We start from the raw sequence: 13,857 nt of genomic DNA, 5'->3' as shown, positions 1-13,857 counted from the left end.
CGACAAAAATAAAGTTTTTTACTTCTTGATTTAAAGGAAGCATGACGCTGTTAAACTTGAGGGGTGGTTAGTGTTTTTAGAAAACTAGAGGGGGTGTTTGTGTTGTTTTGGAAAACCTGAGGGGAGGTCAATGTAATTTGCTCTATTAACTATCATAAACTTAGGTGAACATGGTCAACTTTCATCTTTTTAGAGCAATATGTTAATTATACGAATACAAACTCTTTGTTTTTATTTGACTAAAATATTAGACTATACGAATAGGAACTCTTCTTCTCAGCCATATATGTCAAAATTTTATCAAACATAATTTTTTTATTTTTTTTAGATGATCGTACATCAAAATTATTGAATAAATAATTACCAAGATATTTACACAATTACACAATAACTAACACCACTTAAAATTGCATATATTTTCATAAAAGCTCTATACTAGTTTTTCTCATACATACAATGACAAAAGTGTTGGTTGCTTGTGTCCTAAGCTTTATCCTGCATCTTGACAACCCAATAAAAATTACAAACTTTTTTCTTAAATAATCATAACCTGATCAATGACCATGTGACGTGAAGATACAAGATAATTTCAAGAAGATCAAAAGAAAAGATTAAGTAGAAGAGATGGTGAAAAGCATATGCACAAATCATGAAAGTTTATCTTTTTCAGGCAGAGGAAGAAGGATTGTGTATTCACTAGTGGATATGATAGAATCTTCAAACGGATCATCTAGGACCTGAGAGTTCATCTGGCTGGATATGTGAAGTTGAATCTACTACTATCCAATTTGCATTAGGGTGATGCATGTGGTTGTTGTTAAAATATTGTCGGTACGTCTCTTCTTTCTGCCATTGCTCCCATTTTTCGGCCAAACCATCGCCTTCTAGCATTCTAACCACCTCAGACATCTTAGGTCTTTCCATAGGGGACCCTTGTGTGCATAGTAAAGCAACTTGGATTAACTGCTCTACCTCGTCATCCTCATAATTTCCCTTTAATTCGGCATCTACAAGTGTTTCCAACTTCTTGTCTTTGAGATGTCTTTTAACCTGCATACATAACATTGTGAAGAGATTAATGCATGACATGGAGTTGGAGGCAAAATTTAACCAAAATAACACACGGTTAACCGATTTTACATTTGACAGATCCTAAAGTTTTTTGAAAATAAAAAGTTATTATTTTCAATTTATAACACAATAAAAAACTAGATTCGAAAAAAAGAATCACATAATAATGCTATTCATGGTTAACCGACATTGCTCAAGTATTCTGACATATTGAAAATGAATTGAAACCTACCCAATCAAGCAACATCACATCATCGTCATTGGCGAGACGTGCTAGATCGAAAGCCCTCTGTCCAGATATTAGTTCGAGAAGCATCACACCATATCCAAAAACATCAGTCTTTTCTGAAAATTTTCCAGATGAATAGTACTCAGGTGCTATATGCCCAATTGTACCACGAACAGCAGTAGTAACATGGGTATCTTTGTAAGCCATAAGCTTTGCTAAACCGAAATCTCCAACAACTGCTTCAAATTCATCATCCAACAATATATTTGCAGCTTTCACATCACGGTGAATAATCTTAAGGTCACAATGATCATGCAAGTAAGCAAGCCCTCTGGCAGCTCCCAGCGCAATATTCTTCCGCATTGGCCACTCAAGTGGCGGTTGAGATTCATTGCATTCTGCAACAACCGAATCAATATACACAGACGCAGTTATAATATGAAACTGCACATTTTGAAATTCAACAATAAGAGCATTCATTTGGATTTCAAATTTGAGCTATTTAAGAATTTCCCTGTTTGTGTTTGTGTAGCTGCCAGCTAATATCAACGAAATACTAATGTTATTTTCTCAATGATAAATCAAAATTTCTACCAAAAACAAATGATAAATCAAAATAAACCAAAAACAGATAAATGAGTTATTTTTTTACTAAAAAAATATTCTTTCATTCAAATTGGTATAATACATTGAAAACAATACAAATCCAACATTGTTAAAATTGAAAAGGATGAATCTACGAACAAACTCACAACATCCAAGTTAATACCATAATACGGCAAAATACCTGCCAAAGTGACAAAAACAAAGTGATCGGAATATTCATATCTCCGGCTTTGTAACGTTGACACCCAAATAAATTATTGAATATATAATGAGTCGAAGATGCTGTGTCAATCTGAACCAAATAAACACTGCAACAATATGGAAAACCAAACAACGTAGCACCAAGATGACGATTAAAACAATGCCATGCTCAGACGACGAAATCACAAAAAGATATGACAGAAAAACCAGATCTATGTGGATATCACTTATTTCAGTAAAATGACAGAATAGACTTATACACAAGGAAGGAAAGTAAATTATGACTAAACAAAAGCAATTCAAACACTGAGCTATTAGTGGCACCTCTTAAACACGATGCTACACTTCCATTGGCCATGTAAGGATACACAAGCAAGCGTTCAGTAGATGTCATGCAAAAATCACGAAGCCGAAGCAAATTAGGATGCACAGCCATGCTGATAATTTCAACTTCTGTTTGAAATTGCAGCTCCCCACCTTGTGTGCATTCCTCTTTAAGTCTTTTTACAGCTACAAGAGTACCATCAACTAAGCGTCCTTTATAAACCTTTCCAAATCCACCTCTACCTACAATGTTTTTGTTACTGAAGTTATTAGTTGCTACTAGCAGCTCACGTAGAGAATACCTTTTAAGCTGACTAAGGTGAACATCAGGATCCTGCTCAGCTACCGCGGTAAAAGACACAATGTAGGTTTATCAGTAATAATAACTATAAAACACAGCATTTATCAGCATGTATACCATCTTTTCTGTTATTCAACTAACCAGGAACGTCAGAGAAATGACCCCGTTGTTTTCTTTTTTGCCAATAAACAAGTGCAATTGCTGGAGCTGCAAATAACAGAGCAGCACCTGCAGCAACTCCTCCAGCAATAGCTCCAGTATTACTGTAACCTGAAAAAGGGATTACAGTTCAATTAGAAATTTTAACTCTATTCATGAAATAGATGCACTTTGAGTTTGGTTTCAATTCGAGAGAGTTATGAGCATGCTAGAGTTATTTTCTGAATTGAAGCTTTCACCTCAAGTTATTCTTTAACAAGTTAAAATCACTGTCAATAAAAAACAGACGTCAATGAACCTGAAGAAGCTGATGATGCTGGAGAAAGTGGTGCATGAATGATTTTTGGTTGTTTCAAATGAGGATTATTTTGATAACTGTGAAGTCAAACACGGGGAATTAGCAAAGTTTCAGGTCATCTGTCAACAATAAGGCCTAAATTAGAACATAATGATTTACACTAACCTGGAAGAGGTAAATAATAAAAATGAACCATTCACTGGGATATCCCCTTCTAGACTGTTGTTTGAGAGATCGCTGTATTCCAAGATCGCTATTGTGTCAATTTACACAGAAGTATATTGATTCTAACATAAATAGTAATATACTTTGATTTCTTCAAAACAAAACAAAAAATATCTACTCCGACTATCACTCGGAGGAAATCTAAATAAAGGAGGAACACTCACAGAACTTGCAGCGATGTAACATTTGTCAAAGACATGGGAATGTGGCCAGTCAAGCTGTTATTATTGAGACGCCTATTTCGGAGAGCAAAATGAATAATCAGTTTGCTATATACAAGATACAACTGATAAAGTAGAGTAATAAATCATGATAGGCAACAAGTCATCAAATGCATAAAAGAAGAAGGGCTGATAGATAACAAAATTCTATTATGCAAAGTGAAATTGTAAAGAATGGAAAACATATCTCACTCAAGGCATAACCAATACATTCATAAATTAAAGTCTTAGTTCCAAATACATTAATGAATTAGATAATCATATTAGAAGTTGTTACACATCGGCTAAAGCAAATTCACTTTAATGCAGGAAAGAAAAAGAAAAGAAGAAAAAATGCACGAAAAGACCATGCAAACAATTGGGTGGCAGTCCTGTTAGAATATATTAAACTAACCCTATCAAGATATTATAAGATATTTAATACCTTGTAACAAGTCCTTTAAAATATTATTGGTATTGTAGCTATAATTATTTGAAATGTGCAATGGTAGACTGATGGATTATCACATCTAATCAAGATTATTTGATTTAAGCAAAAAAAATATGGTTATGTTAAATCAAGCATTACTATAAACAAGTCAAATCAGAAACTTGAAGAAGTATTACGTTGAATTGGTTACATCTTTGACAGGAAGAGATCAAGTTGATCAAAACATGTAACAGATACTGTTAACGTTTCCTTCATCTAATTCAAGGGTGGAAAACCTGCAGTAGTAATCGACCCAAAATAAAATAAATCCCCAACCTCCCCCAACATGGTCAATAGTCTCAAGTCAAGTCTTTACTGAAATGCCTTAAATCTTTCATTCAATTGGTATATAATAACACTATTGCATCATGTAATAATAACCAGCAACAACAGCAATAATGAAAACAGGACTATACTTTTTAGGCATAATTTTTATATATTGCAGCTTTGCTGAATATGTAATGGTCTTGTTGTAGAGACTGCAAATTCTATCACATTTTGCATCGGGAAACACACAAAAAAGGATGTTGAACAAGGTAACAGAAGAAAAAAATTTGAAACCAACACAAATAAATTTTGCAAATCAACGATATGAGAATAAGGAAAGCATGTCATACAGGAAACGTAGTTTGTGAAGGTTGCCCAATGTATTCGGTATGGTACCACTTAAATGGTTCAAGTAAAGATCCAAGCTCACTAAGTTTGTCAAATTTCCTAGCTCTTCTGGGATTTTTCCTGTTATATTATTATTAAAAAGTTCCCTGGCATTGAAATGAGGAGAAAGTTCAGATCTTATTACCAACTAACAAGAGTATCATTCAAGAAACAAGGTTGAGCTCAATCTGCTCAGTAACAGTCAAATTTACTCAACAATATCATATCTGAGTCACAGCTTACAAGTACTGCAAATTTGAGAGATCACCAAGTTTTGAAATCAGGGTACCAGAAAGCTCCGCATTTCCAAGGTCACTGTTCAAATGCACACAAAAAATTCACTACATGGACAAACATTCACATTCATAAAACACAGTGAAAATGACATATCAACTTACATACGGATCACACTTTTATCATCATTGCATGTAACATGAAACCACTCGCAGGGATTGACATTGGTAGCATTCCAACTTTGAAAAACATTGTTAGGATCATTTAAGTTGGTCTTCAATGCAATAAGGGTATCACCTGTGCTAAAAGGAAGCAATATTCAGTTTCAAACATCCTTAATAATATTCAGTAACATGAACCTCGACTTTCATTAGACAGCCTTAGTAGCATACACCTAAATACTAGGCCAACTATAATACTATAAATTAAAGTAAATGTGAGAAGAAGAAAAAAAATTAACAAGAAAAAACCATATTGAAAAGCCATTCTCTGATATAATAATGAAGTCTTGCACAATCACAAAGTATTATCATCACCGATTCTGTTTAATCGGTGATGTTTGAGATTAAGCACTGAACAATCAAGAAACAACCTAATCTAGTGATGCATACAAGACCAACATCACATATGAATATCACTAAAATACTTCAATCATATGAGCCTCTTATTTAGCAAAACTACAGAATATTTGGATTTGAATATTACAAAAGCTACTACTCCAAGTTTAATGTGAAGTTTATTTTTCAATCAAACATATGGCTAATAACGATAAAGCTAAAGGGCAACCACTGGATGCTAAGGCCTAGCTCAACTGACAATACCAATATTATTAGACTAGACACCTTCAGCCGGGTTCAAACTCAGGTCCAGAGAGTTGTGTGTGTGATGAACAATTAAAAGATTCATAAAGTGCTTATTCAAAAAAAAAAAAAAAAAACTGTTTGATGATAGAGTAAAGACAAAAGTAACCACTCACTTTCCACATTTGAAGAAGCTTTAAGGAGCAAATGAAGCACCAAAATAGCCCAAAAAAGAAAGGAGACTTTAGAAGCTGAACTTACTCTCTCCATGTTTTATAGAGTCCACACTGTTCAAGATATCATGGTATATAATCAAGCTAGCTAGAGTGGGTTCAGGCTCACCTGTGACAACCTCATCATAAGATACTGTGATCATCAAGAAAGTTGGTAATTTACTTGAAAGGGATTTTAGAAGATTACATAATTAATTAAATCTCTTAACTATTATTTTCTTCTCAATTTGGTCTTAAACTATATAAATATAATGAATAATTCTTCATAAAGTATATGAAAAAAATTCAATTTATTCCTTAAAATATATAAAAATCTGTCAATGTGATAGAGACTAAATTGATAGGTTTTATTTACTTTAAGAATTACTTGTTATATTTATATTGTTTAGAGACTAGATTGAAGAGAAAATGATAGTTTAAAACAAAATTGATAGTGCATTAGGTGCATGTGGCCATTTTTCATCATTTTATCTCATATGCTAGGATTATTCTTGTATGGTCACAAAACCAAATATAAATCTCTTAAGAAAACTGACAAAATATTAATTCTACCTTTTATTCTTTCAATTATTTTAAAAATTAATTCTCATTTCTTTTTGTGAGTGTGTCTAAGACTTGCGATAGTCTTGTGACCATGGAAAACTTGCTCCATAGGTTAATTAGGCATAGAAACTCTTCTTTTCTACAATATGTTGAAACTTTACCATACATCAAAATTATTGGTCTACTATCATCACAATTATGTATTTCAGGTTAACTTAATTTTGGTTAAATTGATTAAAAATCTGTTTTCAAGAATGTCAAAATCAATACAGAGATCAGATTTTAGCTTATGAAATGAAAGATTAATCCATATAATAATAGGAATAATTTAATTTTTTCACAAGCTGTTGGTAATATAGTTAGTAAAGAAATTCCAATGAGAAATTGAACAGCCGATTCCATTATCTTCCAAAATATATTTGCAGAGAAAGTGTAATGCCAACCATTATTAAAAGTCAAAAACATAGTAACCACTGAAGTACTGTACTAATTTTATTTCCAATTCAAAAGAAAAACAAATTCTAAAATACAATAACGATAAAAAATAAAATTGCATATATTTTCATAAAAGCTCTATACTAGTTTCTCATACATACAATGACAAGTGTTGGTTGCTTGTGTCCTAAGCTTTATCCTGCAACTTGACAACCCAATAAAAATTACAAACTTCTTTCTTAAATAATCATAACCTTATCAATGACCATGTAACGTGAAGATACAAGATAATTTCAAGAAGATCGAAAGAAAAGATCAAGTAGAAGAGATGGTGAAAAGCATATGCACAAATCATGAAAGTTTATCTCTTTCAGCCAGAGGAAGGATTGTGTATTCACTAGTGGATATGATAGAATATTCAAACGGATCATCTAGGACCTGAGAGTTCATCTGGCTGGATATGTGAAGTTGAATCTACTACTATCCAATTTGCATTAGGGTGATGCATGTGGTTGTTGTTAAAATCTTGTCGGTACGTCTCTTCTTTCTGCCATTGCTCCCATTTTTCGGCCAAACCATCGCCTTCTAGCATTCGCACCACCTCAGACATCTTAGGTCTTTCCATAGGGGACCCTTGTGTGCATAGTAAAGCAACTTGGATTAACTGCTCTACCTCATCATCCTCGTAATTTCCCTTTAGCTCTGCATCAACAAGTGTTTCCAACTTCTTGTCTTTGAGAAGTCCTTTAACCTGCATTCAAAATAATCAGACAAGATGCTAACAATGATTCGTCATTGGTGTTGATTGCATATAGCCCTGTTAGAAACTGGTATCTATGATTCATAAAACTAATGAATAAACATTGAATTTATTACTTTAGCCTATGGAGAATGGTTTTCAAAACAGAAAAAGTTATTGTACAAGAGACAGACACGCATAATAACTGCCTAATTGGTTCAGACCATTCATTTTGAACCTCTCTACTGCCTCTCATAATGTTTACTAATAATTAATAAGAGGACTGACAAGCCTTCGCAGTGCAACAATAACCTAAATGGGGTAATCCTCCCTTTTAAAATTGAGCAAGGGATAATGATACACTAGATAATGATGCTTGAGCATATAGAACATTGTGACGATGAAGCACGGACACTCCTCGGATTAGGCGTGTCCCAGTGTTGGACACATGTCGTGGCTGACACCGACACTTGTAATTACACTTAATTATCTGTTTTTTTTCAAATTATTAGCTGTGTTGGCGTGTCAATATCCGTGTCTTGTCCATGTCCATGCTTCATAGATGTGAAGGGATCAATGCATGTCATGGTGTTGGATGCAGAACTTAACCAAAAATCACTGTAAACAGACAGTTAACAAAAATTGTTCAAAAACTAATGACATATTTTGAAGATAATTGAAAACCTACCCAATCAAGCAACATAACATCATCATCATTGGCAAGACGTGCTAGATCAAATGCCCTTTGTCCAGTTATTAGTTCAAGAAGCATCACACCATATCCAAAAACATCAGTCTTTTCTGAAGACTTTCCAGTTGACAGGTACTCAGGTGCTATATGTCCAATCGTACCACGAACAGCAGTAGTAACATGGGTATCTTTGTAATCCATAAGCTTTGCTAAACCGAAATCTCCCACAACTGCTTCAAATTCCTCATCCAACAATATATTTGCAGCTTTCACATCACGATGAATGATCTTAGGGTCACAGTGATCATGCAAGTAAGCAAGCCCTCTGGCAGATCCCAGTGCAATATTCTTCCGCATTGGCCACTCGAGCGGCGGATCAACCTCGTTACGTTCTACAACATCAAAATCAATACACCAAAACACAGTTTTAATATGAAACTGCAAATTTTGATTTTCAACAGTAAGAGTGTTCGTTTGTATTTGAAAATTTGAGCTATTTATGAATTCCCGTGTTCTGTGTTAATGTAGCTTCCAGATAATATCTAGGAAAGATTAATTGTTATTTTTTCGATAATAAATCAGAAACATATTTTGCATTGAACACTAGTACTTATAACATTTCTGCCAGAAAAGAATATATGAGAGAAAAGATGGGGCACCTCGTAAACATGATGCAACACTCCCATTGGCCATGTAAGGATACACAAGCAAACGTTCAGTAGATGTCATGCAAAATCCACGAAGCCGAAGCAAATTACGATGCACAGCCATACTGATCATTTCTACTTCTGTTTGAAATTGCAGCTCCCCACCTTGTGTACGTTCCTCTTTAAGTCTTTTTACAGCTACAAGTGTGCCATCAGCTAAGCGTCCTTTATAAACCTTTCCGAACCCACCTCTACCTAGAATATTTTTGTTACTGAAGTTATCTGTTGCTACTAGCAGCTCACGTAGAGAAAACCTTTTAAGTTGACCAAGGTGAACTTCAGGATCCTCCTCAGCTACCGGGGTAAAAGACAAAATGTTGGTTCGTCAGTAATAAATATATAATGCAGCATTTCTCAACAAGTATAACCATGTTTTATGTTATTTAACTAACCAGGAACGTCAAAGAAATGATCCTGTGGTTTTCTTTTGCGCCAATAAGCAAGTGCAATTGCAGGAGCGGCAAACAACAGAGCAGCACCAGCAGCAACTCCTCCAGCAATAGCTCCAGTATTACTACCACCTGCAAAAAGGATTAAAAGTTTAATAGTAAATATACATTGAAATAATAAATTGTCACAGAATTTTAAAAAAAAAAAAAAAAAGCGTTCAATACAATTGTGTTTGAAAAAAGCACATAGTCAATGACTATCAATTATGACATCATTTCTCCTTGTTCTTTGGAGGAAAAGGAGCAAAAGAAATAATGGTATAGGTAACATAAGAGAAAGGTTGGAGGAAGATTCTAAAAGAAACGGTGGCTAAGTACAAGTGAAATAGAAAACTTGTTTGACACAGCCTCAATTTTATGAGTTGTAGAAAACCATCTTTAGCTCAAACTTTTAGGTCAAGTGGTCTTTTAACATGACATCAATTTCAAGTTGACCTAGTTTGGTTATCTTTCCGTCTTAAATTAAATATTTGGAAAAAGTTGAGTCTAATTTGAATTCAAGAGAGCTGTGAGCAAGCTAAGGTTATATTCTGAATTGAAGCTTTCAGTTCAAGTTATTCTTTAACAATTTTTTGAAAAAGGTTATTCTTTAACAATTGAAAATATTCAATAAAAAACAGACATCAATGAACCTGAAGAAGCTGGTGCTGGTGGAGAAAGTGGCGCGGGAGTATTTTTTGGTTGTTTCAAGCGAGGATTATTTTGATAACTGTAAAGTGGAACACATGGCATTAGCAAAGCTTCAGGTCAACTGTCAACAAGACAAGATAAGAAAATAATTATCTGCACCGACCTTATAGGAGTAAATAATGAAAATGAACCATTCACTGGGACATCTCCTTCTAGATTGTTATTTGAGAGATCACTGTATTTCAAGATGGCCATTGTGTCAATTTACACATGGAAATATATGAATCTAGTATAAATAGGAATCTACTTTGAATCTATAAGTCATGGACTAACAAAATAAAGGAGTAACACTCACAGAACTTGCAGCGATGTAACATTTGTCAAAGACATGGGAATGTGGCCAGTCAAGGTGTTATTATTGAGACGCCTATTTTGGAGAGCAAGATGAATAATTAGTTTGTGAGATACAACTGATATAGTAGAATAATAAGTCATGATAGGCAACTAGTTATCAAATGCAAAAAAAAAAAAAAAAATAATAATTATAATGTGCAAAGTGAATGTCAAAAATGGAAATTATATGATTATATCTCATTCAAGGCTGATACATTCATAAATTGAAGTCTTGGTTACAATTACATGGATGAATTAGGTAATCGTATTGGAAACTTTTACACATCAGGTTGTGCAAAATGCAAGTTCCCTTTAATGCAAAAAAGAAAAGGAAAAGAAGAAAAAATGCACGGAAAGACCATGCAAACAATTGGGCACCAGTTCTATTAGAATATATGAAACTAATCCTATAATATAAACTGAAACACTGTAAGAAAATATCAAGATATCATAAGCTATTACATATATTGTAACAAGTCGTTTAAAATACTATGAACCTCATAGCTTTAATTATTTGAAATGGCAATGGTAGGGTGTTGGATTATCACATTTAAGATTATTTGAATAAAAAAAAAAAATCAGATATGGGTATGCTAAATCAAGCTTTTCTATAAACCAGTTAAATCCGAAATTTGAAGAAACTTCAACCAGCCTTCACCGCCTCCTTAGCCCCTAAGTATGTATATAAATAAAAGGACTATACTTTTTTAGGCATGCATTTTTGTATATTACAGCTTTGCTGGAAATGGAATGGCCATGTTGTAGAAGCTCTAAAATCTACCACATATTGCATCGGGAAGCAAAAAAAAAAAACAAATAGAATGTTGAACAAGGTAAAGGAAGAAAAAAAATTAAACCAACATAAATAAATTTTGCAGATCAAAGATATGAGAGTAAGGAAAGTATGTCATACAGGAAACGTAGTTTGTCAAGGTTGCCCAATGTATTCGGTATGGTACCACTTAAATGGTTCAAGTAAAGATCCAAGCTCACCAAGTTTGTCAAATTTCCTAGCTCTTCTGGGATTTTTCCAGTTATATTATTACTATAAAGTTCCCTGCCATTGAAACGGGAAGAAAGTTCATATTTGTACAAACAAAGAAGTCCAACAAATAATTGAAAGGTGAAAAATCACATTCATGTGATTTGTATGAACTAGCTGATATGTTGTGAACGTGACCGGACAAACCAAAATAGATAGCCATGTATACAGTGAAGCTTATAATCTTTCCTTCAAAATTTAGACAACTATCTTCAAACCCCAGATGATATCAAGGAAAGCTTATGAAGATGTATAAAGTTTCATGATTCAGTCTTCAATGATAAAAGATATGGTAGCAATACAGTCCTCACTTATATAGATTAAGACTTTCTACAGTTCTAAAATACAAGAGTATCAATCAAGAAACAAGGTTGATCTTAATATGCCCATAAACAGTCAAATTTACTCAACAATAACATATCTGAATCACAACTTACAAGTACTGTAAATTTGAGAGATCACCCAGTTGTGAAACCAGTGTACCAGAAAGATCCGCATTTCCAAGATCACTGTTCAAATGCACACATAAAAAATTCACTACATAGACAAACATTCACATTCATAAAACACAGTAAAAATGACATATCAACTTACACACGGGTTACACTGTTATCACCATTGCATGTAACATGAAACCACGTGCAAGGATTGACAAGGGTAGCATCCCAACTTTGAAGAACATTGTTAGGATCATTCAAGTTGCTCTTCAATGCATTCAGTGCATCACCTGTGCTAAAAAGAACCAATCTTCAGTTGCAAAATAATAATAACTTGTGTAGATAGGAGACCAAGTAAGCACGAGGTTCAGGGTTCAAGCCCTGAAAACTAACATTATCATATCCATATAAAGTAAGTGATGGCATCCACGATGCAATGTGAAATAATGATACACCGAGGACCGTAATAACATGAACCCCGATTTTCACTAATCAGGCTTATTAGCATACACTTAAATACTAGGCGAACTAATATAACGAAGTCCTATAGATTATGACACACAGTATTACCATCAATTCCGGTCATCGGTGAATTCCCTAAGTTTTGGATTAAGCACTCACCACTAAACAATCAAGATACAACCTAATCTAGTGATGCAGAACACCATCACCATATATGAAATTTACTAAAATTCTTCAATCATATGATCCTATCTACAGAATATTTAAGTTGGAATATTACTAAAGCTACTATGATGTCATCTCCAGTATAATTCTTCAATCAAACATATGAACAGTAACAATAAAGCTAAAGGGCAACCTAGTATAGATCAAAACTAGGTGAATAATTTTCCTAATCATAGTAAATTAAAGCACATATAGAAACATTTATGAAACAATCAATCAAAGGCTTAATATAGTAAATACCAAAGTAACCACCACCCACCTTCCACATTAGAAGAAGCTTTAAGCACAAAATCAAACACCAAAATAGCCCAAAAAAGAAAGAAAGCTTTAGAAGAAGATGATGAAGTCACTTGTTCCATTTTTCTTCAACTAGAACAATACAACTTCATAATCATTCATATACAATTGATTTGATTGCTTGATAATAAAAACAAAGCCTTTATTGATCTAGACAATACAAATCATCAAACTACACAATAGTTTGACCACGTTGACCAAATGAAAAATGGTTAGTGAAGTTGATAATTTGATGAAAATTGAATGATGGGTAGGTTCAAAATTTGTTCTTTATTTGTTGGTAGTGTTGTTGGGTTGGAATGGAAGCAGAAAGATGAGATGGGTGGGTAGTTTGAGGTGAAAATGCAGAGAAAGAAAGAACAGTTTTTTAGAGAGAGAAAGAAAAGGTTAAGGAGAAGAAGAGAAAGAGAAAGCTGGGGTCAACGAATGTTGCATCCTTTCTTTACTCAGAAATTTCGTCTACTCTTTTTGGTCTAACACCATATCTCACAAATGCGGAGATTAATTTCTCGAGTCGATCCGAGTAAAATCATAATATATAGTAAAATAATAAAGTTTTCTTTTGATTGATAGATTTAAGAGGTAATAGTCATTTTGGTCTTTGAAATTGTAATGAGTAGTCAAAATAGTCCTTCAATGTATCAAAACTTTAAAGTAGTATCTGATTGTGCATTTTGTTAGTCAAAATAGTCCTTAACGTTAAAATCTTTCATTAATATTGTCAGATTCGTCCTTCAATATACTTATTATCATATTAGTCCTTATAAGTACATGTTTATTGT

At 33.5% G+C, this 13,857-nt stretch overlaps 2 protein-coding genes across 4 annotated transcripts; both read right to left on the bottom strand.

Annotated features, from left to right (window-relative positions):
• Nucleotides 1-392: 392 nt before the first annotated feature.
• LOC146943535 (BRASSINOSTEROID INSENSITIVE 1-associated receptor kinase 1-like) lies at nt 393-6,223 on the bottom strand. 3 transcript variants are annotated; one of them, XM_085741827.1, is made up of 11 exons: nt 6,054-6,223; nt 5,157-5,289; nt 5,002-5,073; nt 4,722-4,865; nt 3,579-3,650; nt 3,355-3,426; nt 3,190-3,266; nt 2,874-3,002; nt 2,432-2,773; nt 1,304-1,698; nt 393-1,050 (listed from the first exon to the last, which is right to left on the bottom strand). In XM_085741827.1, the coding sequence occupies exons 1-11, from the start codon at nt 6,166-6,168 to the stop codon at nt 727-729; spliced, it is 1,875 nt and encodes a 624-aa protein (XP_085597953.1). In that variant the 5' UTR covers nt 6,169-6,223; the 3' UTR covers nt 393-726. The 3 variants fall into 3 exon arrangements, with proteins under 3 accessions (XP_085597953.1, XP_085597951.1, XP_085597952.1); XM_085741825.1 differs by having other exon boundaries at nt 5,969-6,118; XM_085741826.1 differs by having other exon boundaries at nt 2,432-2,674; nt 5,969-6,118.
• An 883-nt stretch (nt 6,224-7,106) lies between these two features.
• On the bottom strand, nt 7,107-13,490 carry LOC146943534 (BRASSINOSTEROID INSENSITIVE 1-associated receptor kinase 1-like). Its single transcript, XM_085741824.1, has 11 exons — nt 13,038-13,490; nt 12,249-12,381; nt 12,092-12,163; nt 11,526-11,669; nt 10,575-10,646; nt 10,383-10,454; nt 10,222-10,298; nt 9,533-9,661; nt 9,093-9,434; nt 8,431-8,825; nt 7,107-7,754 (listed from the first exon to the last, which is right to left on the bottom strand). The coding sequence occupies exons 1-11, from the start codon at nt 13,135-13,137 to the stop codon at nt 7,431-7,433; spliced, it is 1,860 nt and encodes a 619-aa protein (XP_085597950.1). The 5' UTR covers nt 13,138-13,490; the 3' UTR covers nt 7,107-7,430.
• Nucleotides 13,491-13,857: the final 367 nt, after the last annotated feature.

The sequence above is a fragment of the Medicago sativa genome, chromosome 2 (assembly GCF_051527215.1).
Source record: "Medicago sativa cultivar Bolivia chromosome 2, Bolivia_mono, whole genome shotgun sequence".
Classification (NCBI taxonomy): Eukaryota; Viridiplantae; Streptophyta; class Magnoliopsida; order Fabales; family Fabaceae; genus Medicago; species Medicago sativa.
The sequence above is the reverse complement of the archived record's forward strand: the minus strand, read 5'-3'. Positions and strand labels throughout refer to the sequence as shown.

What these genes read in the sequence shown, in the direction of transcription:
- LOC146943535 (XM_085741827.1), bottom strand. Translation starts at nt 6,168, where the DNA reads ATGATCACAGTATCTTATGATGAGGTTGTCACAGGTGAGCCTGAACCC. An exon ending in AGCATCATCAGCTTCTTCAG is followed by an intron (nt 3,003 to 3,189) that starts GTTCATTGACGT and finishes TCCCTTTTTCAG; the next exon opens with GTTACAGTAATACTGGAGCT. An exon ending in TGTAGCATCGTGTTTAAGAG is followed by an intron (nt 1,699 to 2,431) that starts GTGCCACTAATA and finishes CGGTTGTTGCAG; the next exon opens with AATGCAATGAATCTCAACCG.
- LOC146943534 (XM_085741824.1), bottom strand. Translation starts at nt 13,137, where the DNA reads ATGGAACAAGTGACTTCATCATCTTCTTCTAAAGCTTTCTTTCTTTTT. An exon ending in GATAACAGTGTAACCCGTGT is followed by an intron (nt 12,164 to 12,248) that starts GTAAGTTGATAT and finishes GCATTTGAACAG; the next exon opens with TGATCTTGGAAATGCGGATC. An exon ending in TCATTATTTACTCCTATAAG is followed by an intron (nt 10,299 to 10,382) that starts GTCGGTGCAGAT and finishes TCCACTTTACAG; the next exon opens with TTATCAAAATAATCCTCGCT.